The following is a 26327-nucleotide window of genomic DNA, read 5'->3' as shown; positions in this document are numbered from 1 at the left end:
TACTTGCATCAATTTATAGAAAGCCATTTTCAAAGAAAAATAATTTATTTAAAAATACGACCATTTCTCCAGTACATTGTTTAAAACATTAACTGTGCCAGTGTGCTGGACAGTGATACTTATTCAAGTCCCTGTAACCCCAAGAAGCAGCCTTGAGAAACACATCAGAGCTCTGCAGCCACATGAGAAATGGCTTTTGCTGCTTTGTTATTACACAGGTAGTTGGTTCTATCAGCTAAAGTCTAGTGACTTGGATTTATTTTATGCATATTGGATTCTGTTCTATTACTCTTCAGGAGATTGTACTCCCTTGAGTCAGCTATGTTCATTGGTCAGAATAAATTCCAGCATCTGACACCATTTCCATTAATCACAGACAAGCCAGGTTATGTGAGCGAATATCGGGTGAATGGTATGTACCTTATTTATGTATGCCATTCACTAACACAGTAGAAGTCATCCTTTCTCCCTCTTCCACAGATAAAACTCTCTACAGTATGAGACAAAGAATAAATATTTAAACTAAGGGAAAACTTAGCCACGTTTCCTTTTACAGAAAATCACTGATATGCTTGCACTGCTCTGGCACACGGCACCCAGGCAAGTGATTTTATTATTTAAGAACATGCATCGTAAGTGGGGTAAAGAACATTGTCTGTCTCCTTTGGGGTGTCTGTCAGGGGCCCCATGCCAAAAGCAGGCAGGGCCAGAGTCAATACTGGGTGTGGCTACACTTTTCCTCTCCACTCAGCAAGTTACCAGGAAGGGACATTATTCTACCAGATGATATGAGCATCAGCAGAGGGCTTTTGGAATTGGGCCAAGGCTTGCAGGCTGCTCACCCCTGATCTCTTAGGTCCAATGCAGATTTTACTTTTCCCCAGTCGTGTTTCAAGTCCAAGTTGGGAAGGAAGGAGGAGGGTGGCAGAATGCATTCATTTGTAACTGTTGACATGATCAGATGAGATTCTGGCACAGAACTAGGGAAACGAGCTGATCTCTCACTGTGTTATCAGCCCTCACCAGCCCTTTCCAACATGAGAGACTCTGACTCCACTGCATCTCAGAAGGCCAAGGAGGAAAAAGTATTGCTGGAAACCCGGACATTAACAGGCTCTGAAACCATCCACAATTCTCTGCTTAATATTAATATTGATTAATAGGTTTTGCTACAAAATCTTAATTTCAGCTAATCAGTAATATAGGGTAGGGACCAGGAGCTTAAGAATTATCTGACTGCCAATAGTTAGAATATTGAGAGTAATGTTTCTGACATTTCAATGCACCTTATGAATATAGGACAAATTTTATCATAGATTAAATGCGTTTATCATATTACAGTTCTTCCTGCTTAAGGCGCCTGGAGGTTTCTACATCAAAGCAGTCAGTGATCTTAGGAGTCATAAAGCAAAGTTTTTGGTAACTGGCAGATAGGCACCTGAATGGTCACTGCATTTTGGATCATACCACTATTTATGAAGGAAGTATTTGCCATTAAGGTTTTTTTTTAAGATTTCTACTCCATTTCTACCACCTCAGATTCTTCACTGTAAGGCTAAAGATGACACACAGCTGAGACAGCAAATCTACTCATTTGGCTTATTGTTTTAGTCACAATCACTTCAATCATTTACCTGTTCTTCCCTGCGCACCCCACAGAGTAGGGAACAAAAACCAGACACTGTTTCAGAACTGGAGGTAAAACCTACATCACATTCCATTGTTTACCTGAGAGGCCTGAAGGAAGAGACAGTGTCAAAAAAGGAGAAGGGGAAGGACATTCTCAAAGCTTGTAGAAATGTCTGAAGATACTGTATTTTAAGCAACATTCACACAATTAGCTGCAATGTACAGCTTTTGTTTTACTCGGAGGCTTAATACTCTAGTAATTTGCAGGAGCGCAATCCGAAGACTGACTCATGTATTCTAGGCCTTACACCATACACCATTTCTATTGATGTACATGGCCTGCTTTCAAAATTAGACAAGGAAAGAGTAAAATCCTGCTTGGATTACCACACTTTCACCCTCCTTCCCATTAGCTATTTTCCTCTTAGGTGTATGGGAGCCCATTCAGAGCTAAATCAAGTTCCACAGTTCTTAGCTCTTGTGCAGGCAGTTTTGGTTACAGTGATCCAAACTGTTTTCTGGAAAGTTTAAGTGAGACGCTCTGTTTTTCGTTTCCCAAAACACTGTCTCACTAGGTTTTGGAGGGCTTGGGAAGACCCAAGAATTATCTTCCAGAGAGCTCTTTCCGTACGAATTAGGTTCCTGAAACGGAGAGTCGTGAACTGGGACAAGTCTCTCGTCAGTACACGAGGGGGAAGACACAACATTGCTGAAAGTGTGGTCACTCGGCGGAAGTAGCCTCTTTTTGTACACAGCTCCAGAAGCAGCTAAATAAAGATCTGTGGTGTCCCTTTCAAGGTCTTCAATACACTGAACAGGAGCACGTGATGGCACTGTGGAAATAGCAGAAAATACCTAATTAACACAAGAGACACTCAAAACTAATACAATTGTTATACTTTATTTCAGTAGACAAAAGCCAATTACTTATAATGCATTTCTTAACTTCTGTCCATTCAGTTGGCTTTACTGCAACTCAGTTCTTCAAGAACCTCAATACCCCACTGTTTTAACTCGTTGAGAATTAAGTACATCACCTACATACGGGAATAAATCCAATCTTCTCATTGAATGGGACTTCTGGAGGTGACAGAGTAAAGGAGATGGCAGCTTCTTGCTGTGGTTTCTTGAGGGCTGATTGTTCCTCTCCAGGCTAAGTCTCATACGTCTTCCTGCTTTGTTAACACACTCACCAGTTCAGCTATAAAAGTGTGTGTGCTCGCGCGAGGAAGAAATGCTAAAAAAGAGGGTGACAGGAGAAAAGCTCACCCTCTACTTTAACAGCCCAGCCTTCTGCTGCTCTCCTAAGTAAATCAGCAAACGGGGGGGGGGGGAGCCTTAAAGCAGCAGAGCACAGCATGTAGAGTAGGGAGTGGGTTTTGGTTCCATCCCTGTGGGTTAACAGTTAACACTCAACCCCTGCTTTATAGCTGAACCAGTGAGCCTGTGCCAATTAGCTGGTTCAAAGTTGCATGGAAATAAGCGACCGCTTATGTTCTTGAGCAGGGATGACGAAGCTGTGCTCTCCAGATGTTGGACTCCCAATTTCCATCGCCACCCAAACAGGAAGGCCCATAGACCAGGGATGATGGGAGTTGTAGTCCAGCAAACAACCTAAGGGCATCTAGGGTGGGATTTAATGCTGTGCTGTTCCAAGTGGTCCACAAAGAACAATAACCCTTCCTCCCAACTGTGCACTATTCTAGGGGTTCTGTCTCCACAAAAAAGTATAATTTGGGGAGGCACAGGGAGAAGAGAAGAAATCCCTGTGGAGCAAGTGGACCTCCTTGAGGCACAGGGCTTCTCCTGACATGGCTGGTTAGGTGAATTTCATGCCTAAATTGTAGAAGTGCTTTCTGGGTCGAGGTTTAACTGTGTATAAAGCAGCCCTGAGGATTAATGAATTGTCCCAGTAAACAGCTAAGGAAAATGAGGCATGCATTTTCTTTTGGGGCGAGGGGGTCTGCCTCACCTGCTTTGGTTTGTTTTAAGAGAACACTATTTGTACAGGAATGCATTTGAAAAATGAAATGTCTGTTGGTGCTTTTTCCAATATGAAGTACTTGTGGTAAAAAAGGTCAAATACAACTAAACTTCACACCTCAGCCTCGTACAAATAAGCAACACTTGACCGAGGAAGAAAGCCACACGGGAAGAGAAAAAACACATTTTTTAAAAAAACAAACCATCAACAACACCTTTATGTGTTAAGTTGACCATTATGAGACGGAAGTCAAGAGAGAAAACTGAGGTTTCTGAGCTTCAACTGATGAGGTTTTGAGAAGGAGCAATAGGCAGCTGTACTCCAAAATGATGCAGCTTAGGTAAGCAAGTGACTTGCATTTCCAAGACCTCATCCTGCAAACTCTGACTTGCCTTTCTTGGTTGCAGATGGGATCAGTTTCAGTTTTCTGAGCATTTCCGCTTGCACTTCCGTCACCAGATGCAGATTAGACATCTCCCGCTTCAACTCCCAGTACGCTTGCTGAACGTTTTCACTGAAACATTTTAGAAGTTACAACATTTCAGCTTTGCTGTATGTCTCAGTTCCTGTACTACTATGATCTACAGAAAGCTGCTCTAAACAAAAGTAGGTCTGGCTGGGGGGGGGGGGGAGATATCTTACAGCTCTATTTCCATGTAAACAGTTGTAATCAAAATTATTCAACCCCCATTGCAAATCAGGTTTATTAACAAAATTTACAGACTTTCAGCTGTTTTCAATGAGCAAATCAAACAAAAGCAACGGAAATTGCTCAACACCTATAATTTCTGTATATAGCAAGTTTTAACATCTAACAATCTAATGATTCTAGTTCCTGAAATAGCCAGGCTAGCTTCCTGGTGTGATAATAGCCCTCTAACTATGGGTCGTTAAGGTAACAAAGGAAATGGTGCTGTGCTAGATGACCAGTGAATGAGTCCTGCTCCCTCAACATGCTGGTAGTTAGGAAAGACAAAGGCCAGAGTTGAGGGTGTGTGTGTGTGAAAGCTAGGAGCTGAAGGAAGAAGCAGGTTGAAGTCTCAGATAGAGAGAGAGGTGTCTGATTTCTGCTCACATCCAAGGCTGTGACTATGGGTGAAGCAAGACCTGCTTGGGGTGTTAATGCTGTGATACTGTCAGTTGTAGGCTCAGGCTGTATATATGTGTAAACCATGTATCATAAAGATGGGGCGCGGGTGGCACTGTGGACTAAACCACTGAGCCTCTTGGGCTTGCCAATCCAAAAGTTGGCAGTTCGAATCTGCACAACGGGGTGAGCTCTTGTTGCTCTGTCCCAGCGTCTGCCAACCTAGCAGTCTGAAAGCACGCCTGTGCAAGTAGATAAATAGGTACCACTGCGGTGGGAAGGTAAACAGCGTTTCTGTGTGCTCTGGTTTCCGTCACGGTGTTCCATTGCGCCAGTAGCGGTTTAGTCATGCTGACCACATGACACAGAAAGCTGTCTGTGGACAAACGCCAGCTTCCTCAGCCTAAAAAGCAAGACGTGCGCTGCAACCCCATAGTCGCCTTTGACTGGACTTAACTGTCCAGGAGTCCTTTACCTTAACCTATATCATAAAAGACACCATAGTCTCCGCAGTGCCTCATTCGAAAAGGAAACATGAACCCGGAGTAAGCACCTGGAACCCCTGGAATTTCATACTGCTTGGATTGGAGCTTGGGGTGGTGTGCAACAATAAAATACTCAGGTTTGCGACCAGAAGCTATATAGGTCAGCAGGAGAAAGGCCTAGAGAAGGTGAGAGGTGAAAAATGTCATTTTTCCTCGCCCACCTAAAAAAAAAGTCCAAACAACACACTGCTCCATTTCCAGGCTGGCTAAACAGAAGCACTCCTTTTGCAGGACAGGGATACATCCCAACAAGTAATTAACGGAATGATATTTAACCAAGTCATACTCAGAGTATGACTTAAATCCACTAATTTCAATGGATCCCCTCTAAGTATGACTAACATTGTATCACCTCCTAACTTTGAAGTGGTGTTTAGCATTACAAATCCCATGCAGAAAGAAAGCCTTATTCATAAATGGAAGAACACCTAGTTTCTGTGAAAAATGCAATTTGTAGCTTCTTGCAGAGTGCTTACAAGCACAAGACGTTGCTCTTGTACAGACTATGACAGTCTGAACTCTAGATAAAACATTGCTCTGATTCAGACTGCCCAGCACACATCCCATCCCCACCCCCCAAAAAAAATCAGTCTCCACAGAACAACTCAGTTGCTTCTTATATTACAAAAAGGCAGGAACTCTGTTTCCCATGTGGATCAGATCATATATTTCTGTCAACATCCACAGAGTATTTGCATCTCTGAAAATACCCAGTCAACACGTCACTGGGAACTGCATCTGGCAGAAGCCCCCTCACACTCTCTGGGTAAAAAGTTCCCCCATAAATATAGGAAACTGCTTTCACCAGTCTTTAGGAAGATAACGGATCGGCCACACTCATTGTAAACAGAGTTCTTGAGAAGTAGCATTTCAGGTAAATTACAAGTATCTCCTTCAACCCAGAAATGATAGAACAGAAGTCAAGAAGCACGTAATAATAGGCAAATACACAAGTTTACAGTCAAGTAGAGACCACGATTAGTTGCAATGTTTGATGACCAGTTTAAGCAAACAGTGCACCCAACTGCTAGCTTAACTGCTAACCCTGTATTTCTTTGTTGAAGCAAGACTTTTAAAAAGCAGGATGCTGTCACACAAGGGAAACAGCTTGAATATTCTTTTCTCTCACTGATGGACTGGAGTTCCAACTGTGTGTGTCAGTATCCCTTAAAACTCTCAATTACTGCACAGTGTTCAGTTAAGACTCATTGACCAACAAGAACTATAACAATTAGGGCAGTTCTCTCCAAACTAGGAGCAGCGTAATGAGTTCTGCTGCTGTGCTTTGTATGGGTGGATATATTATACCCCAGAATCCCAATCTCAACTGACAAATTTGGCCTGAGACTTTGGGGGGGGGGGACCCAGCAGGAATCCTGACACTGCAAACAAGCTGAAAGATATACAAAACTTTCTAGAGAGGTAATAAGGAGTGGTCAGGTGCTATATCCTGTATACACCAATATTTCGTAGTTGCACCAACAAACAGAAGCTCATAAGATGCAAGTTTTCATATGTTGCTTTTCTTTAAAGCTATTGCAGTGTCATTCAGTGTTGCTCCGTTGTGTTTTAGTTGAGATATATTAATGTGCAGTATTATTTTTTTTTGCTTAAGACTGCCATCATTGTAATAAAAGCATTATTAAGAATTTGCCACCACAAATTATATCACTCTAGTCAAAATAATTCCCATTGGCAACGAAGTCACCCAGCCCTATCTGCAGAAGTTCTTAGCTGCCGATAAGCAACAATTTGTATTCAAAGAATCTCTTGTGTCACTGACAAGTGACAAATATTTCACAAGAATATTAGGTAAGTGAATATTGACATTCATATTAAAGCAAAGGGTACTTGCTGAAAGAAACATTTCAAAGAACTTCCTCTAGGTGTGAAAAGAGCTGTGGACTTGTTTTCACAGTCGATGTGAATTACATAAAATAGTTGGATTTTTAACATAAAAGTCTGTATGTGCTAATTTACATACCAGGCTGTTACCAGAGAGATGCTTTTTTAAAAAAACCCACAACTTATTTTAATAGAGTGAAGGGCTAAAAGTGTCACTTAGCAAATTACCTATTTGAACATTGTTCTGGAGAAGCAAAAACATTAGCTGGCTAGCTCATTAAGACGAATAAAGGATATACCATATGGGCTATTAACATAGTGGAGGCCTAATGAAATGCCTTTCCTTCCATTTTTTCCAATGCAAGCGAATAGCGATCATGTCCTCTTCTAACCAAGTCCTACTTCTCCCTCATGTGGAAAAACAAGGAAAATGCATTTCTGAGGACTGAAAACATAAATAAGAATTTTACTCCTTTTCTCAATATTTAGAGGAAGAAGTAGGGCTTGGTTAGAAGAGGCGTAACTACATCAACGGCACTTTGAAGAGAGAGAAGGTCACAGATTGGGTTGTGTGCTCTCTATACTAATGGTCTCCAGGACAACTGCTCCTGTAGGTTGTTTCTGTTCTGCAGCTGTACAGGTTTCTCTTGCAGTTTCCACCCAGACAATGTGATGGAGGGTTGCTAGGCAAGAAGCAATTGCTAAAAAAACAAGACAGCCCTGTGCAGCATTCCAAATAAGAGCTTCAAGTAATACGTTACCATATACAGTGGTGCCTCGCAAGACGAAAAGAATCTGTTCTGTGATTCTCTTCGTCTAGCGGTTTTTTCGTCTTGCGAAGCAAGCCCATTGAAGGATTAGCGAATTAGCGCTATTAGCGGCTTTTAGTGGCTTATCTACTGATCGGCTTAGAAAAGGGGGGGAAAGGGGAAAAAAACAGCAGGAACTCGCAAGACATTTTCGTCTTGCGAAGCAAGCCCATAGGAAATTCGTTTTGCGAAGCACCTCCAAAACGGAAAACTCTTTCGTCTAGCGAGTTTTCCGTCTTGCGAGGCATTCGTCTTGCGGGGCACCACTGTAAAGTCTTACAGAAAGGGCAATTTAGCAATATGGTAGAGACAATGTGATGGATTCCCTTAATTTCACAAGGCCTGCATGATTTCTTCCAACGTGCTTCAAGTTTGGTTTCATCCACATTCAATGTTGACTGCAAGCGCTAGAGAAAAGCCACTCTTTCTTATAAGTCACCTGAACTCTGACTTGAGATTTGTGAAGATGTTTCACAGCAAGCTAGATCTGATGTTGCAAGAGGAACAAAGAAGAATCCAGCAAATGCCTCCGCGTGATTGAGGGGATCCCTGGCCACGTCATCCCCTGGCCAGCCAATTGGCTGGCCTAGGCGGGGGCATGGCTTGCGCGATAACACACTGGCGCGGCTGGGGATCTCCCTCTTTTGCCGCCTCAGCTCAACGGGTTTCCCACCCTCCCGCCCTTTAGGTTTTCCTTTTGACGTTGCTATGGACCTTGGTTGGGCGCCGTTAAAGGGCCTGGTAGGAATTTTTTTCCATTTGGCAAATTGGCACCAGCCACTTGGTTTTTCGCCTACCTCGTAGCAAATCGTCAAAACTTCCTCGGCATTGGCAGTTAGGCATTGGTATGGGTATTGTCATGTTTATGAAGGGGGGGGGAGGAGGCGCCATCACCTCCCCCGAATATCGAAGGGTAGTCCGATAAAGGATTCCGGGGGGCGTGGCCCTGTCTGAAGCCTATGGAGGTGAGGGCCTAAGGCACGCCCCCCGAGCGGTGACCCCGGGGGAGTTCCTAGTTGATGTGCATCAGCAGGACTCCCCCTACTGGTGGTTAACCCTTTCCAGTCTTCAAGCAATCGGGCTGAAGCCGGATAGTCGGTTAGGACCAATGCCTAAGCCAATACCGCTCATTCCTATAACCAATAAAGTTGTGGCCATTTTTTGCCCATTAACCTAAATATTTGTGTCACGTGTCTTTATTTCCACTGGGGGGAGGCGGGAACTCGCCATGCAAAGGACTTCAACTTGCAAGCACTTAGGGGTGGAATCTCAGGGAGGTCCCTTCAGCTGCAAATAGGATTTTTGGATCCTATTAATGTGATTCACTATATAACTGTGTACTGGTTAGATTCTCATGTAACAGATATGCTGCAACCAGTTTATCATTTGCCTTCAAAATCTGAGACACTGAGTTTTATGCAATGTAGTGCTATGGTAAACATTCCATTAACGCACGGATTTCTCCCTGCACAATGGGACATTTCCTTCCCACGCATCACCTAAATTTGTTCTGGTGTTAACACTAAACCTTGCACCAGCACAAACTATTTAGTTGCATCCTGTCCATTGCTCATAACTGGATAGGTTTTCCACAATTAACAACTTATTTTGTCAACACAGATTGCTTGTTTATTTTAAGATTTCTACTCCATATCTTTTGATCAATAAAAATCTCCGTATGCAACGAAAAAGAACATAGCAGCAGCCAATGAAGAATGAGAAAGCACAGCACTTAGTGTACTGTAAATATGGAATGTAATTCTTTTCACTCATCATCTATGCAGGGGTGCCCAAACTTTTTTCAAAGAGGGCTGGATTTGATAAAGTGAACATGCGTGAGGGCCAACCAAAGTTGTTGACCATTTTTAGGGGCTGGATTAAGCCAAACAGCGGGCCGGATTAGGCCCCTGAAACGGATTTTGGATCTACAGGATTATCAGGATCTACAGTCTTATCAGGATCACAGTGACACAAGCCTCCTAGGGGAGATAATTTACAGCCTTGGTGCCACCACTGAAAAGGCCCATTCCATATAATCGCCTACTGTACTTATGATGACAAAGGAACACAGAGCAAGACCTCCATAGATTTCCTGAGTGAATGGGTAGACTCATATGAGAGAATACTATGCTAAGATTATCTGGTCCCAGACTGCTCAGGACTTTAAAAAGAGACAAAATCTGCACTTTGAATTCAGCCCAAATCAACTATAAGCCAATAAAGCCATCTCAAAATGCATGTTAACATGCTTCAAATAGTCCTGCCCTGCTTTTGCATAGTGGGTGAACTGTCAGTTCTGAATACTCTTCAAAGGCAGCTCCACAATGAACTAGTTTTAACATGCTCTACCTGGATGTCATTAGGGTATGCCTAACTGTGTTCATATCTTTCCCAATTTAGCATGTCTTCAAAGTAGTGCCTTCTTTGGATTTAAGTAATCTCCCTTAGAACTAACACAGGGATGATTAACCCTAACATAAAGTGAAAACAAGTTCATGGGATCTACATACCTATGAATGCTTATCTGCTGTTGGATACACTCTCCATTTGTTAAAATTCCTTCCTGGGATACAACCTGGTGGGGGAAACAAAACATTTGGCTTTGAAAAAAGAATGGGAAAAGTCTGCCTTACTTGAAGCAAAAGGAAAAGAAAGGTTTAAAAGCAAAGTTGGAAGGCTTAGCAGGCAGTGAGTGGTGAGATAGGCTTTCAATGATATTTTTGAATCAACCAAGTGCTGATACTTCATTGTCTCCACCACAGTGGTGCCAAGTGGCATGGGACTTATTAACATGGCAAAGTAGAGTATTGGAACCTTCAACGTCCTGCTGTAACAAGCCTGAAAAGCACTTGGGGGGATAAAGCTGGTCCCCTCCATGACAACCTAGTAGCTATTGTGATAATAGAGTTCCGGTTAACATGTTATTAGAGGCAAGAAAGCTTCCTTCAAAAAACTGAGGTCTGAACAAAGAGAACGAAAAGGAATACATATTAGCAGCGTATGTTAGAAGTATGATAACAAGGCATATAGAAGAACAAGCATTACTGTATCTGAGTTATCATGGCTTCTACAAGGGCATGTAATTTCTCAAGAACCTATTAGGGTTCTTTGAGAGGGTCAAGGAGCATACAGATAGTGAGCTGGTTGACACAGTATACTTGATTTAATAAAAAAAGAATCAATGAAGTAGCTCAGCCAGGATTTCTAAGAGGAGAGGTCCTCTTGTGGATCACAAATTGGTTAAGTTGCAGGGTAGAAATAAATGGGCAGTTGTCCAAATGAAGAAATTAGAAAGTGGAGTCCATCCAAGGATCAGTATTCGGACATGTCCTTTTTAAGCTGCTCATAAACAAGAGGGAGCAGTGAGATGGGCAGGTTTCCTGACAATATTAGATTGTTCTGGGTTGTCAAAGCAGAAAGAATTTCAGAGGGACCTCTACAAATTTAGAAAATGGGTGGGAAATGGAAAATGCAATTCAGTGTAAGTAGTATAAAGTGATGCTGGTTGGGACAAAAAAATATTAATTCTGCATATATACCCGGCGGGTCTGAACTGGTGGTGACTGACTAGGAATGAGGGTGTCAAAGCAGACAACATGAGGAAGACTAGGTTGATACCTAGTGGGTGGCAGCTGTAAAAAAGGCAAATTCCATACTAGGGATCATTAGGAAATGAATTGAAAAGGAAATGTTATCAAAGAAACGTACGGAGCAGCTGCATTTGTAGTAGTACTGTGAACAGAATTTTTAAAAAGTACTTCTTAATGGGATAAATAATGTATGTTGACTTCCCTTCCAATTTGTGATTGATATTCAATAGGTCTGGTGTGTGAGAACAATTCTAGTCCTTAACCCTGTCAAGGTTAGTTACACCACCAGAGTCACATGTGAGTAGGGCTCATTTGATTACTATCATAAAAAAGGATCACTCACACAGGCTAATCACATTAGATAAACTACATGTGCAAAAATCCTTATTCAGAAGCTAGTGACAGCTGCAGTTATCCATTCTGAATTTTCTTCCAACCAGCAGTTTCATTCTAAAAAATCAGAACTTCCTAGCTGTCACTTATCTCCAATATAATCATAGTGATTATAGGGTGAACTTGCTTGAGTCATACTACACTTACAGATGGGAGTTTACTGAAGTAGAATAGCGTGACCGTGTGACAAGAACCCACACGTAATGAAATTACATTTCAATCAGCTTCTACAGGGAAACAACTGGAAGAAAGGATTATTTATGAATAATCCCACCCAAATCAGCAGAACCCACAAATAAGCGCCATAAATTACATGCTCAGTTCAGCAAATTTTAAGCAATGGGATTGAAAAGGAGCCAGTTTCGATATCTGCAGGGCTAGCTAACCGGAATTCAAGCCAACATCTTGTGCTTAGCTCCATCTAGTGGAGCTTCTTGAAATTTGCAATCCAGTTTCTGTTATGTGAGAGACATTTATGTTAAACCAATTTGTCATGTTAAACCAAAATAATGGTAGATGTAATCAGCAGATTCGCAGATTAGCCATCAAACAAAACCGATGTGATAGACAGCGCCATGACATTCTATTTGCCATCCCTCCCAGGCTGTTGGCAATTCATCTTTTGCGGCTTTAAAACCAATTGAGACTGCAACTTGAGGTAGCACCTACTAATGTGTGTAGTTATCTAGGCCAGTGTTTCCCAACCTTTTTTGGGCAAAGGTACACTTGTTTGATGAAAAAAATCTCGAGGCACACCACCATTACAGCCCCGTGACGTCAGCGCGCAGCGTCACGCCGGGAGGGACGCACGAAAGTATAAGTTTCAATTTTTTTCCCTCCCCCTTGCCGGGGAACCTCCAAGCTTTGGGGGTGGGGGGGGAGGAGGCAGCAAAGCGAGGGACTGAGGGACTCCTCCAACGACAAGGGTTGGGGAAGAAGAGAAAGGGCTATTCCGCTCCAGTCACGGGAGGGGAATATGTACTGGCTCAACTGGTGTGCGGTCTTCGGAAAGCGGGGTGCGGGAAGGAAGCCTAGGCTCGGGGTCCACCGATCTCGGCGGAGAAAGGCAACAACCGAAGCCTCCCGACGGTTTCGGGGGAGACGTTCAGAGCTTCCCTGGGAGTTTCTCAGCCTGCCTTTCGGAGGAAGGGGCGGAGGGGGCCTGGGGATGGCGGTGGCCTCGGCCTCGCCCTCCCTCCGTCCCTCTACCTTTGTAGTGGACGCGCAGGTTGTTCTGCGAGAGGCCGATGTAGCTGAATTTGTCCTTCGGGCTCCAGGAGCGCGGCAGCGGCGTCTCCTGCTCGTCCACGGCCGGGTAGAGCCGCTTGAGGCGCCGCTTGAGCTCCTTCTCCTGCTCGTTCAGGGCCGGGTCGCCGCCGTGAGGGAAGGGCGCCGGGGCGCTGCTGCTGCTGCCACCTCTCCCGGCAGGCATGGGCCCAGCTGAGGCGGCGACGGCTGTTGTGGTGGTGGCGGCGATAGCGGGCGGAGGAGGGGGCGGCAGCGGGGGAGGCGGTGGCGAGTGGAGCAGGAGGGCGGCCGAGGCCGGTGAGGGCGTAGGGTTGCCCGGGGCTTGAGGAGCCGTCGCCGGGAGTTGCTGCTGCTGTTGTTGCTGCTGCTGCCCGGACATGCCGGCCTCCTCCTCGTCTGCTGTCCCAAGTGAACTGAGAGGAGGCTTGAAAGAGGTGTAGTATAATATAAAATGGGAAGAGGAAGCCCCAAACCGGAGTGAGACCCGGGGAAGAAGGAAGAGGCGGCAAAGAGAGGCTCCGCTTCTTCGGCTGAGGGACCCGACTGAGCTCGCGCGAAGGTGAGCAGGGAGGTTGGAAACAGACGGAGCCGATGACGAGCCGGCGCGTGCGTGCAGCGGCTAGCCTCGTAGGGAGCCGAGGGGCGGGGCTTCCTTTCTGAAGGAGCTGAGGGTGGGGGTCCTCTGGCGCCTTCGGCGAAACGGCGCCGGCCCAGAGCGCTTCTAGGAGGCTGCCTTTGTGCACGACGTAAAGCCCTCTTTCCCTCCCTCCAGCCCCGTGTCACCTGTGGAAAAGGGGGCTGGATCCAGTGACGCAACTCGGAAAACTGTTAGGGAAGCCAGAGCAGGAAAGTGAGTGGGGGGCGGCGTCGCCGCTTTAACCCACGTTTCCTTTTTGAAAGAGAAACTTAAGTCAGTGTTTCCCAACCTTTTTTGGACTCGCCCGCCTCCCTACAGGCAACATCTCGCGGCACACCAGGCAACATCTCGCGGCACACTAGTGTGCCGCGGAACACCGGTTGGGAAACACTGATCTAGGCATGAGGCGGCCAGAAAAATCAGCATCAAAACAGAGCAGAGTAGCATATCCACTGCATTCCCCTCATGCAGATAACTAAGTACTAAGGAGGAAATACACTATAGTTGTATGAACACCTTTAGCAGATAACTGGCAAGAATTAAAAAAAAAACCTGAACAAACCATTAGTTCTGCAAATGCAGATAACTCTGGGAGGGTGACTGAGGGCTTACTCAATCACATGGCAAACCTCTTTTGAAAAGACTAGCTTCAAAAGCAGTTTGGCATGGAAGTCAGAAGCTGAAAATCTCACCGAGTCTTTTAAAGCCTTTAGGTGTGCTTCACAACAACTGCCTCAGCCCTGGCCAATACCCTTATTACAATTAGTTTTCCACAACAGAAGGCCCTCAACATTAAATTTTACATTTTCACACACCATTTATGCAACAGAAGCCATAACGCACTAGTACCTTCTGAACAGATTTTTGTAGTTCTTTTCTAAGATCATTGCATTCTTCCCTCAGCTTCTCCAAATCCTGCTCCAAGCTGTGCACTTTTAGGGCATTATTTAGCTTTTCTATTTCCCAGCTAGATGGGGTAGAGTTCAGACTCTTCATCACTGCAAAGAAATATGAAAAAACCCACTTATCATTCAGTCAGAACATAATCAGGCATTAAGAATGGTGTGGTTGGATTCAAAGTTATGGTCCCATGAGCATAGCAAAGGCCCAAAATTCAAACCTCGGACATTTTTTAATTTAATTAGAGTGATTACATTATTAAGAAACATGTGGCACTGGAATAATTCACAGATGTTCATATGTACAAAGAACACCATGTATTACGTTATGTGTCTTTTGTAATATGCTATAGGCTGTACATGTGGCTCATTTCAAAGCGCTGGTTTTGACCTCTGAAGGCATTCATTACTTAGGATAAGGATACCCAAATAATAAATAATGATGTAATATTATATACACACACACACACACACACATATAAATATAAAATTATTATTATTAGTACCCCACCCATCTGGCTGGGTTTTCCCAGCCACTCTGGGCAGCTCCCAATAGAATATTAAAAACACAATAAATACATCAAACCTTAAAAGCTTCCCTAAACAGGGCTGCCTTCAAATGTCTTTTAAAAGTCAGTTGTTTATTCCCTTGACATCTGATGGGAGGGCATTCCACAGGGTGGGCACCACTACCAAGAAGGCCCTCTGCCTGGTTCCCTGCAACCTTACGTCTTGCAGAGAGGGAACCGCCAGAAGGCCCTCGGAGCTGGACCTTAGTTTCCGGGCTGAACGATGGGGGTGGAGATGCTCTCAAAGAACATTTTATCTCTGTGTGTGCTACCATTCACCCAAGAGCCTTCTTTGGAAGCACCAAACCTCTGAGGCACAGATTACAGGGGAAAGGATATACACGGTGCTGGCACAACCATAAAATGCTCTTCCAGGTGGCCTCACCTGGCACATACCTCAGTATCATTTTGGCGCAAAGCAAGCATCTTACTTTACCATGCTTTTTAATCCTGCAGACAAGCTCCTATGCTGCTTAGTATTTGGTTATAATCTCTCTAATACATTTATGGCATTTTATGTTCTTGTACTAAGGGCTTCTGTTTTGTTTTTACTGTAATGTTAATGTTTTGTAAGCCACCCTGGGAACTTATTGAAGGGCTGGGAGTAAAAATCTAGACTTTTTAAAGCAACATATTTTTCTGAAAGGGCTTTGGAATGTGACTTTAAAAAAAATAAACAATGTTTGTTTGTCATGTTTACTGACGGTTTGACCAATTTTATTATTATACCTGTGCTGTATTTTTATGTTGCGCACCACTTTACTATTTTTCCTATGGAAGCGGTGTTAGTTTTGACAAGGTGTAGTAAGATGTGGAGGGAAGATTTCAACGTGCAAGAAGCGGCAGTCAGATCAATGCAAACGTATGGCAGAAGTACATTCTTGCATTGCAATGTTTCAGCTGCTATGGTGCCTATGGCACAAACATCTCCTTGCATAATCGGTCCACATCCACAAGTTGTGTGCAGGGCTGATGTAAACATAAAAGCAAAAGCAAAAGCTTTCTTCCCATTGCCAGAGGTCAACTCAGGAGGTATTTCTGGGAATTCCCAGATATGTACATGCACTTCCTGTATGAGAATACACTGTCATTGCTAATTGGAGCATGCAAAAGGGTGTTGCTATACTAATTTAACACCCAAAGGTAATGCAAAAGAATTGATATGGCCAACAACACAGACCCTGCTCCTTGCTAACCTGGCAGACCAAGATACATTGTGAAAAGGGAGACCTTGGGGTCTGTTACAGCAGAAAAGCTCTCGTGTGTGTGTGTGTGTGTACATATAATATATATATAGAGAGAGAGAGAGTAAACTATAACTATATAATTTGAAAAGTTGTATGCCTTTTGCCTGTTCTTTATGCATTTGGATACTCTTCAAGCTACTGCAACCAAATTTTGTATGATGGTTCCTTGTATCAGCGTTTTCATCTATGTTTGGCTACAACCGGCTGCCATTCTGAATCAAGATGGCAGACTGAACCTGCCAAAACTGCACTGATTTTAACAACTTACTTTTAAAAACTATTATTTTGGGGTTTCTCAGAATTCCAAAAAAGCGCACGCACGAACGCCCCTACCCGTCCCAGCATTGTGAAGCAATGCATTACTTGGCAAAGTTAACAGCAAAGATTATGAACCAGACAGAGGGCCTTCTTGGCACCCCCCCAATGAACACCCTCCCATCAGATGTCAAGGAAATAAACAGCTATCTGACTTTTAGAAGATATCTGAAGGGAACCCTGTTTAGAGAAGTTTTTTATGTTTGGTGTTTTATCATGTTTGTAATATTCTGTTGGGAGCCACACAGAGTGGCTGGGGAAACCCAGACAGATGGGTGGGGTATAATTGGTATTACTATTATGAAGTTGCTCTTGTAATTATAAATGGGGGCTACAATGTCAAGGACTGCTTTCTATTTCTACTGTTTCACTATCTATTTAGCGCTGGCTTTTGACGTTTGCGCTGTTATAAGTAGAGATTTTACGTTTTACACAGTATTCAGCTTTTTATTTTTAGCTATGTTGCTCAAAATGTTGATTATAAATCTTTCAAAATAAAACACATAAATGAAACTGACAGGGAAAAGGAGGCAGGGACAGCTAATGCAGCCCCATCCTCTCCCTCACACAGCCATAATTGTCTGAGAGCGAACACCATAATGTTTTGCTTCTGAACAGGGATCTGTAATAATGTTCCTTTATGCAAATTGAACACGTTAGCATACTGTATTTTTCGCTCTATAAGACACACCAGACCACAAGACGCACATAGTTTTTGGAGGAGGAAAACAAGCAAAAAAATATTCTGAATCTCAGAAGCCAGAACAGCAAGAGGGATCGCTGCGCAGCGAAAGCAGCAATCCCTCTTGCTGTTCTGGCTTCTGGGATAGCTGCGCAGCCTGCATTCGCTCCATAAGATGCACACACATTTCCCCTTACTTTTTAGGAGGGAAAAAGTGAGTCTTATAGAGCAAAAAATACGGTAAATGTATGCATACTGGCTACAGGCCTTCTTATACGGAAGTACAGCTTCGTAGTCAAGCACATAAATTTACACTCTGAGAGACAAGGGGCACCTTGTTGAGTTTCCACTTCAGTTCTGAGCTGCAGGAGCTCCACTTCTTTGGACTGCAACTGCTCATTCAAATGTTTCAGGGATTCGGTGTTCTCTTTCATCTAGTTCGGGGAAGGAACACATTGCCAGGATTTAGTCTGTCCAGCTTTCCAATCAATAATAAAATCCATACATGCCTTACTCTTAGAACTAAATGCTAACCAGCTCTACTTCTTGAAGAATCGGCCAAGCTGTCATATACTCAGTTTCTAAAGCACTGAAGTCAAGATCAGATATACATGCTGCAACCTTTCAGAGTACGAAAAATAGCACTTTTTCTTCAGGCACAATACCAGATCCTGTGGCTATTAGGTAAGGCTCTCCAACTGAGCTCAATTAGTTAGCAGGTTTTCCAAATTAACTACCCCTTTTCTTTGTTTGTTATTCTTTGCTTTTATCTGTTCTTTGCCTTCTCTGCACCACATGGGTTTTTTCCTCCAGTTGTCGCTGGCTGCACACTGCATCTCTGGAAGGATTCTGTAATCTGAAACTTCTACAGCATTTCCTTTACTAGTGAACGCAGCTGGTTGAGTGTTGACAGAGTTGGAGCCAAATGTGCCCACTCAAAGACGACTGAGACACGAGAATAGCTGGGTAACTTCTGAAGAATGCAGAAGCAAAAACACGCACGCAAAAAATTAAAACCAAAAGGTTGCCAAAGAAGAAAAGGAAAAAGGAAAACTTTTAAAAAGGACCAACATGCTCAGTGGCCTCCAGTAACCAGAGATAATTGAGTGTCAATTGGAAAAGAAAACAGCACATCAGAGAGGGAGAGTAAGCAGGGAAGAGTGATCTGGCCTTGAGTCTCTTACACCTTAGAGCAGGGGTAGGGAAACTGGTACTCTCCCGATGTTGTTGGGCTACAACTCCCATCATCCCTGACTTCTGCCGATGCTGGGTGGGGCTGTTGTCCAAGCGGGGATTATTGAGTTGTCTTTTTAATTACATACAGCCATACCTTGGTCATTGAACAGAATCCCTTCCGGAAGTCCGTTCAACTTCTGAAAACCAAGGCGCGACTTCCAATTGGCTACAGGAGCTTCCTGCACTCAAGCAGAAGCGGAAGGATGTTCGGCTTCCAAAGAACATACAGAAACCGGAACGCTCACTTCTGGGTTTGCGGCATTGGGGAAACAAAACATTTGAGTCGCAAGGCGTTCGGGATCCAAGGTACGACTGTTATTTTGTAGGGGGGGTTTATATTGTGACCCCAAGGTATAGGGTGGTATACCAATTTAATAAAACAACATCATCTTTAAAAACAACAATATTAACATCTGGAGGGCTACAAACTCCCTACCCAACTTAGTATCACAGAATTGCAGAGCTGAAAGGGGCCCTGAGAGTTCTCTGGTCCAAACCCCTGTGACGCTGGCGTAACTGGCTAGAAACCTAACATCAAAGTCACAATATCCTTTTATAAACCGCACTCGCACGGTATCTTTCTTTTAACCTACTGCAAAGCACGTACCATTTTATCCAGTTTACTTTTCAGATTATCCCGTTCGATACAAGCCTCTCGATAGGCTTGGTAGGCTTTGTTAACCTGCTCGCGGCCAACGGAGCTTGCGCTTTCTTCCAAATGGGAGCCAAGAACCTAGACGATTAGAGGAAAATGCCAAAATTACATTTTCCCTAGCTTTGTTACTCTTAGAGCATCAAATTTAAATACTTCAAGTGAAACAAATTAACTGGCAGCCAGGAAACATGGGTTTACCATGGGCTCATTGTAGACAGCATCAGCTTTGCATACAGAGCAGCTCAGGATCAATCCCCAGCATCTCCCAGTATAGCTGGGGGAGAACCTGCTCTGAAATTCCAGATAGCTGCTGCCAGTCAAAGTAGAGAGAACTGGGCTACATAAACCAATGGTCTGACTCAGCAGAAAACAGCCTCTTGCATTATGGTGCATATTTTTTTTATTAAGAAGTCTCCTACCATCCCCTTTGTGTTCAGTTATCCTACTCATTGCTAAAGAACAACATCCAGGTACTAATTATAATCATACCAGAAAAGTAATGTTTTGCTATTGAAACGTTTGGCAATTACTATTTTCACATGTAAAGTGCACAGGGGAATCCCAGGCATGTCTACAATAGGTTCCATAGGAATCACTCCCAGCTAAGTGTGCATAGCGCTGCAGCCTTAAGATACCTTATCATTTCCCCCCTCCCCCAAAAAGGCATGTTTCTGTGAATTGCTAAACCGTTACTTACCTTTTCTTCTAACACTCTTACTCTTTTCTTTAAGAGGGAGTTCTCCCTTTCTGTCTCTTTCAGTCGTTTTTTGATATCTTCATAAGCAGTGACAAGTGCAAAATGTGAAGCAACAGACTCTTCGCCTGAATACACGGGAGTAGGAATTTCTCCATCTTGCTTAGGATGAGTGTCTGCTTTTTCATGGTTCAAAATATAAATGTCATCTTCGGCTAGTTCATCCATGGCAGCTGAATAAAAAAGGCATGTTGTTAGGAAAGATCCTAAGTATATATCACAAGCATTTAATATCTTTCAAATTGGAAGAAATACTGTAGAGCACTTGTTATAGTTATACCAGAAAATATCACCTCAAGCTTACAGTAGATTTCCCACTATAAAGTTCTGAAATGGCTCTCAGATGACGGTAAAGTATTGATGATAAAAATAGCTATTTGATTTTGTTTTTTATCTAGAACATATTGGAAGGGTTCCTTCCACAAAGCTTCCATTAATATGCTATAATACAGTGGGCAAGCAGGGGTGGGCATTTGAAAGTGAGCCGTACAGCTTAGAATCCATACAGCATCAATACACACTTCAAGTGAAATTTGATTCTAAACCAGCCAGTTGATTCCCCCTCTCCCTACAGATTTAGTGTTTATTTTTCACTCTTGGCAAGCTACATCTAGCTTTGATTCAGTTTGAATGCATATTTTGAAATCCACTCATGGTGTTGAAATGCCTATTCCGAAGTTTAGAAGGGAAAGAGAGGGTCCAGGGAATTTCCTTTTGGTGCAACTTCCTTTTGGTGAGATCAGAGCATAATTTAAACACATACATAAACCACAACCTCCTCCTTTCATTAAAAAAATAAAATAAGCTAATGAGAAATGCTAGGTTACCTCTAAAACAGGAAGTTCAAGAGAGCATCAGTTTCCAACTTGTCTTAGTAAATAAAGTGTTCGAATCAGATGTTTACAGTGCTCTTAGACAAGAGATGCAAGAATGCTGTATGGTGGAAAGGACGGTAGCTCAGTTGGTTAGAGTGTGGTGTTGATAACACCAAGGTTGCAGGTTCGATCCCTGTATGGGACAGCTGCATATTTCTGCACTGCAGGGGACTGGATTTGATTATTCTCAGGGTCCCTTCCAACTCTACAGTTCTATGATCTCAGAATTTAAAGTTGAAAAGAATGACTGTTTGGAAATATTTGTCTGAGAAATGGGATTCTGCACAACACATGTAACAATATCTAATGTTATGAAAACTTTACATTGCAGTTGTTGATGAGATCTCTGGATTAGATCTCATTTCAAAAGTTCTAAAGTTATATCATGGTCTGGAGAAGCGAAGCTTGGGAACAAGAGTCTAAAAAAAATATATCTTCTAATGATAGTACTGTTTACATAAGAACTTCTTCAACTAAACATTCCCGGAGTAAGAGCCAAGTCTTAGAGAAAAAATATATCCTCACCAAATCCCTTCGGCTACTTGCGCCCATGTCAAAGTCTCAAGTCCTTTCCTATTTTACATAGATGTTGAGTTTTCTGAACAGTATATGGTGCATGGGCTAGCTCCAACTTTCTTCCCTTTTTTTGGCAAGGGAGGGTGAAGGGTGCCAACCTGACCTAGTAAAACTCCTTATCTTTTTTAGGTGGGAGGTTGGAGAAGAAAAATGAACACACAGCTGAGAAACCATCCCAGAGTCTCCTGCAACTTCACAAGCAACTGTAAAGTAAGTCACTTGATTTAAGAATAGACACAAAGCAGTCGAGACTAGAAGCAGAGGTCAGTAGTTTTGGAAAGAAACCTCGACAGTTGCTTTGACCCATTAAGGCAAGAGAGAGATGAAAGTGCTCTTTGGGCATAAACTGTGGGCAAAGACTTCTGTTCTTCCCCACTGATCTCCAATTTCAAGTGCCACAAAGCTGACAAGGAGAGGGGTATGAAGCTATAGATACAGGAAGAAACATTGTAGACTGTTTTGCAGAATTGTTTTTTCCTATGTAAATATTTCAAGGCAAGGAAAGCAAGTGTTGTGGGTCACATTAAAAGTTTAATTCAACATATTGAATAACTTAGTGAAACACTTCTATTAAGTTGATTAACATGTCCTTTAAAACATGTTGTGTGTTGGGGGTTATTGTTTCTGCTCCAGTTTTTATGTCTTTTTATGATGTGAATGGTCCTGAGATCTTCGGGTGAAGGACAATATACACATCTATATTCACACACACATAGCAGGCAGTCAAGTGTGCATCATCACAAAATTTGTCCCAGCTTCCCAGTCTGTAGCAAAAACAAGCACATTTCTTCAGCCTTGTAGGGCCATTTGCAAGATGTCAGCTTCCCACCACGAACAAGGCCTAGAAAAGCTCCACATTCTTAAGGCCAACATAGGAGATGGGATGTTTGCCAGAGCTGCGACACTTCACACGACCGATCATTTATTTAAGACACGCACGTTATTAAAACAATACCAAGGTACTGCACCACAAACTTAGGTGCAGCAAAACCATTGAATAAAAACCGCATACTGCAATTACAGTAAGAGGGGATTGTTCCAGCTGGCATGGGGGGGGGGGAGAGAAGCTAGAATCAATCGTTTGTCTTTAACAGCTGGATTCTTCTATATGGTTCCCAACGTGGGGCACATGCCACGCAGGGGGGCAATTTGATTTTTAAGGGGGGCAATTCGAGAATGAGTTATTAACAGTGGCTTCCTCCACGTGAATAGTTCACTTTTTGAATAATAACCATTATATGTCGCGGGGGGGGGGGGCAAATCTGGATTTTAGAGATGCTTAGGTGAGGCACAGCCAAAAAAAAGTTGGGAACCACTGTTAAAAACCCATTAAACTCTCTACACACATCGGCAGCACATTAAAGGGAGGGAAAGGGCTAGGCGAGAGGTTCACGGACGTGCTAGTTTCCTCCATTCGCTTGTTTTGTCCAGAGGGCCGCTTAGGCTGCCTGCCGTCCGAAAAGCACACCATGGAGCGCTACCTTGCATGCGACATGGCAGGACTTTAAGAGTAAATGTGAATTATATGAGCCACCCCCTCTCCCCCCACCCACCCACTCGCCTGCCTACGTTTTGCAGCAGTTGCATCCAGACACGGGTTTGTCCTGCCCCGTCTCGTGAGAAACAGGCCACGATCTGGTGGTGGGCGATGCGAATTGCGGGGGAAAGGGACGCGGATGCCCCCTTCCCCCCCCACCAGGTATACTAGGGGTGGAGCTGGGGGGGACCGAGGGGGGGCAGGGGTATTACCTGCAGCCAGCGAAGGGTTACCTACGGACAGCGAACTCATCGCGGGCCTTTCCCGGGGCTCCCTCCCTCAGCAGCGCGACGGGGCCCCCGCTCCCAAGCCCCCGAAGCTCTTCCTCCTCCTCCGCCGCCGCCTCTCGACGCTCATCGTTCTCCGCCCAGCCCGAGAGTAGAAGCAGCAACAGCAGCGGCGGCGGAAGGAGCAGCGGCGGCAGCAGCCAATAGCGGAAGCGCCCGCAGGAGCCCTTTTCCCTTTCCCTTTCCCTTCCCCGCCTCCCTCCACGCAGCGCCGGCTTCCGCCCAATCTCGCCCGCCTCATGTGACCCTTCACAACGGCCGCCGCCCCACCGGGAAACCAAAGCCTCGCGACGGCCCGAGCAAAGAAGCGAGGCACGCCGGGATTTGTAGTCCCACGCGGCTCCGTTCCCCTTTAACTTTTGCGCGAGGGTTAAGCGGAGGGCGAAGGGCGCTGTTCCCAGCGTGCAGCGCAGGCGCGCGGAGCATGGCGGGATTTGTAGTGCCGAGTTTCTGTCAGGGCTTCGTCTCTGGGGAGGTCGTGTCGTGAGGGGAGGCTGTTTCTCGCCTCTTAATGCCACGGCCGCGTCCACCCTGAGTGGACTCACTGGAATGCGTGTGGCTTACTCGCGAGTAGGCATGCATAGGTCTGTAGTGCCAGGATGCTCCCGGACAAAGGGCTTGGGTGCTTGGTTTTATTTTTTAAAACACCTCTTCTTTATAATGCTTTGTAGTCGAGAGGATTCCATAAGCCGTAAAATATTTGCAGCAGGACAACATTTAAAATAATAATAATTATAACAACAACAACAACAGGCATAGCGCTTGGGAGACCATGGTGCAAGTCTCCCCTCAGCCATAAAACTCGCTAGGTGACCTTGGGCCAATCTCAGACTAGACTACCTCTCAGGGTTGTTGTGAGGATGGAAATGGAGAGGAGGAGAACCTTAACTCCTTGGGAGAAAAGGCAGCGTATAAATGTAATGAACACCAACACCCATAGCAGCCGCAGGTCAATGCCCGGTGTTATGTACTGAGAACAATAGGATCCAAACTGAAGCAGTCTGATTGGTCCTAGAACAATAGGATCCAAATTGCAGCAGTCTGATTAGTCCTAGAACAATAGGATTCAGAATGCAGCAGTCTGATTGGTCCTGGAACAATGCAGCAGTTTGATTGGTTGGCAGGAACCACCCAATCCTGCTCCAGATAGAAGTGAATCCACAACCTGATTGGCTTACAGTAGAATTCCGGAATTAGCCAATCATGTGCAGCCCATTGTGTAAATAATGTATATAAAGCAGATACTGTGAGGGGACTTTGATTCATTCCTCCTCACCACTATGAGCTGAATAAAGAGCATGAAATCACTTTGCGACTCTGAGTATATTTCACTGGCGACGAAGGTGGGATCCCGCTGAGCTGACTGCCACACACAGCACCGCAGCACCGCCACCTGCCGCACTGCTGCCTCGCACCGTGTATCCAGGCTTCAGCTCCGGGACACAAGGAACTCAGAATGGCAGCCAACAGCAGCTTCTCGCCATTCAACCCAGCATCTGGAGACTGGGAAGCGTACGCCTCCCGTTTCACCTTCCTCCTAGAAGCCAAAGGGGTCACCGACGAAGAAGATGCCAAGAAGAGGGCGATATTCTTCAGCGTCTGCGGAGAGGAGACGTTTGAAATCGCCCGGGCTCTCCTTGCGCCTGAAGACGTCGCTACTGTTCCATACAAAACAATAATGGAACAGCTGAAGGGGCACTTTTCGCCGCAGCCCTCAGTGGTGGCTCGTCGAAATGCCTTCTACGCAAAGCGACAAGCCCCTGGGGAAACCATAACTGGGTTTGTGACCTCTCTCCGCCAAGCCGCCCGGTTCTGCAACTTCTCAGAGCTGGAGAACATGCTTCGTGACCGTCTCGTCGGTGGCCTGAAGGATGAGAAGCTGCAACGACGCCTCTACGCTAAGAAGGACCTAACGTTCCACGTCGCTCTGGAGGAGGCCCTGGCAACGGAAGCTGCTGAGAGGTCGACGCAAGAGGCACGGCCGAGCCTGCCATCCCAACCGAGGGTCCACCATGAAGACCTCACCGACGACTCAGGATCCGACAGGGAGGAGGTGCACCGAGTACAGCAGCACACTCAAGCAGCGCACAGACCACAGCTGCCTCAACGAGAAGGAGGAAACTGCGCAAGCTGCGGGGAGAGTCACAAGAGGAGGACCTGCCGTTTCCGCAACGCAGAGTGCAGGCAGTGCAGAAAATCGGGACACATCGCCCGGGTGTGTCGGGCTCGGCCCACCCGACACCAGGCATCAGATGACCAACCCAAGAGCCCCAGGTCCCGGGGCCCAACGCACCAAGGCAACTCGACGGAGCTCACGGACTGCCAGGTATACCAGTTGCCCCACCCCAACGTAGAGAAAATTTATGTAGAGGTACAGATAGAGGGGGCCCCATGCCGCATGGAGCTTGACACGGGTTCAACTCTATCCATAATCTCGGCAAAGACCTTAAGGAAACTGTGTCCTACTGGGGGTCCCAAACTCAGGCCGGCCCCATTCACCCTACGGGACTTCCAGAAACGTAAGGTCCCCACAATGGGGGTGGGGACCTTCAGGGTGCAATACCGAGGGCGGACGCGACAACTGGACTTGCTTGTGGTCAAGGGCCCCTACATTAGCTTACTGGGATTGGCATGGTTTGGACCACTGGGGCTAGCTGTCACCGGGGTGAACCACACTAGCTTACAAGTGGACGTGGACGCCATATGCAAGGAATTTCCAGGGGTTTTCGACGGAAAATTGGGACAGTATACGGGCCCCCCCATTGCGCTACAGCTTGACCCCGCAGTACGACCGGTCAGGCTCAAGGCCCGCCGGGTCCCGTTCGCCTTGAAACCCCGTATAGACGAGGAATTGGACCGACTCGTGGAGCAAGGAGTGCTGGAGCCGGTGCCTAATGCCCCCTGGGAAACGCCAATCGTCACACCCGT

At 45.0% G+C, this 26327-nt stretch overlaps 2 protein-coding genes across 4 annotated transcripts in view; one reads left to right on the top strand and one right to left on the bottom strand.

The window, feature by feature from the left end:
• Positions 1-26: 26 nt before the first annotated feature.
• Positions 27-23627, bottom strand: AZI2 (5-azacytidine induced 2). The gene is made up of 8 exons (XM_082193593.1): positions 23325-23627; positions 20068-20297; positions 19323-19448; positions 17814-17913; positions 14617-14765; positions 10410-10474; positions 4006-4127; positions 27-2462 (listed from the first exon to the last, which is right to left on the bottom strand). Exons 1-8 carry the CDS (start codon positions 23362-23364, stop codon positions 2101-2103), a joined length of 1194 nt encoding a protein of 397 aa, XP_082049719.1. The 5' UTR covers positions 23365-23627; the 3' UTR covers positions 27-2100.
• Positions 20517-26327, top strand: part of ZCWPW2 (zinc finger CW-type and PWWP domain containing 2) — a 57886-nt gene continuing 52075 nt past the window's right edge. Inside the window, exon 1 of one of the 3 annotated variants that reach the window (XM_082193535.1) lies at positions 20517-21785. The gene's annotated coding sequence lies outside the window, so the exon portion shown is untranslated. Of the gene's footprint in view, positions 21786-23718; positions 23984-26327 lie in introns of those variants that run through there. The other 2 variants (XM_082193534.1, XM_082193533.1) reach the window with 2 other exon arrangements.

Source organism: Podarcis vaucheri (assembly GCF_965113315.1).
Source record: "Podarcis vaucheri genome assembly, chromosome: 12".
NCBI classification, from domain to species: domain Eukaryota; kingdom Metazoa; phylum Chordata; class Lepidosauria; order Squamata; family Lacertidae; genus Podarcis; species Podarcis vaucheri.
Note: the sequence above shows the minus strand (reverse complement) of the source record. Positions and strands in the feature narration are given on the sequence as shown.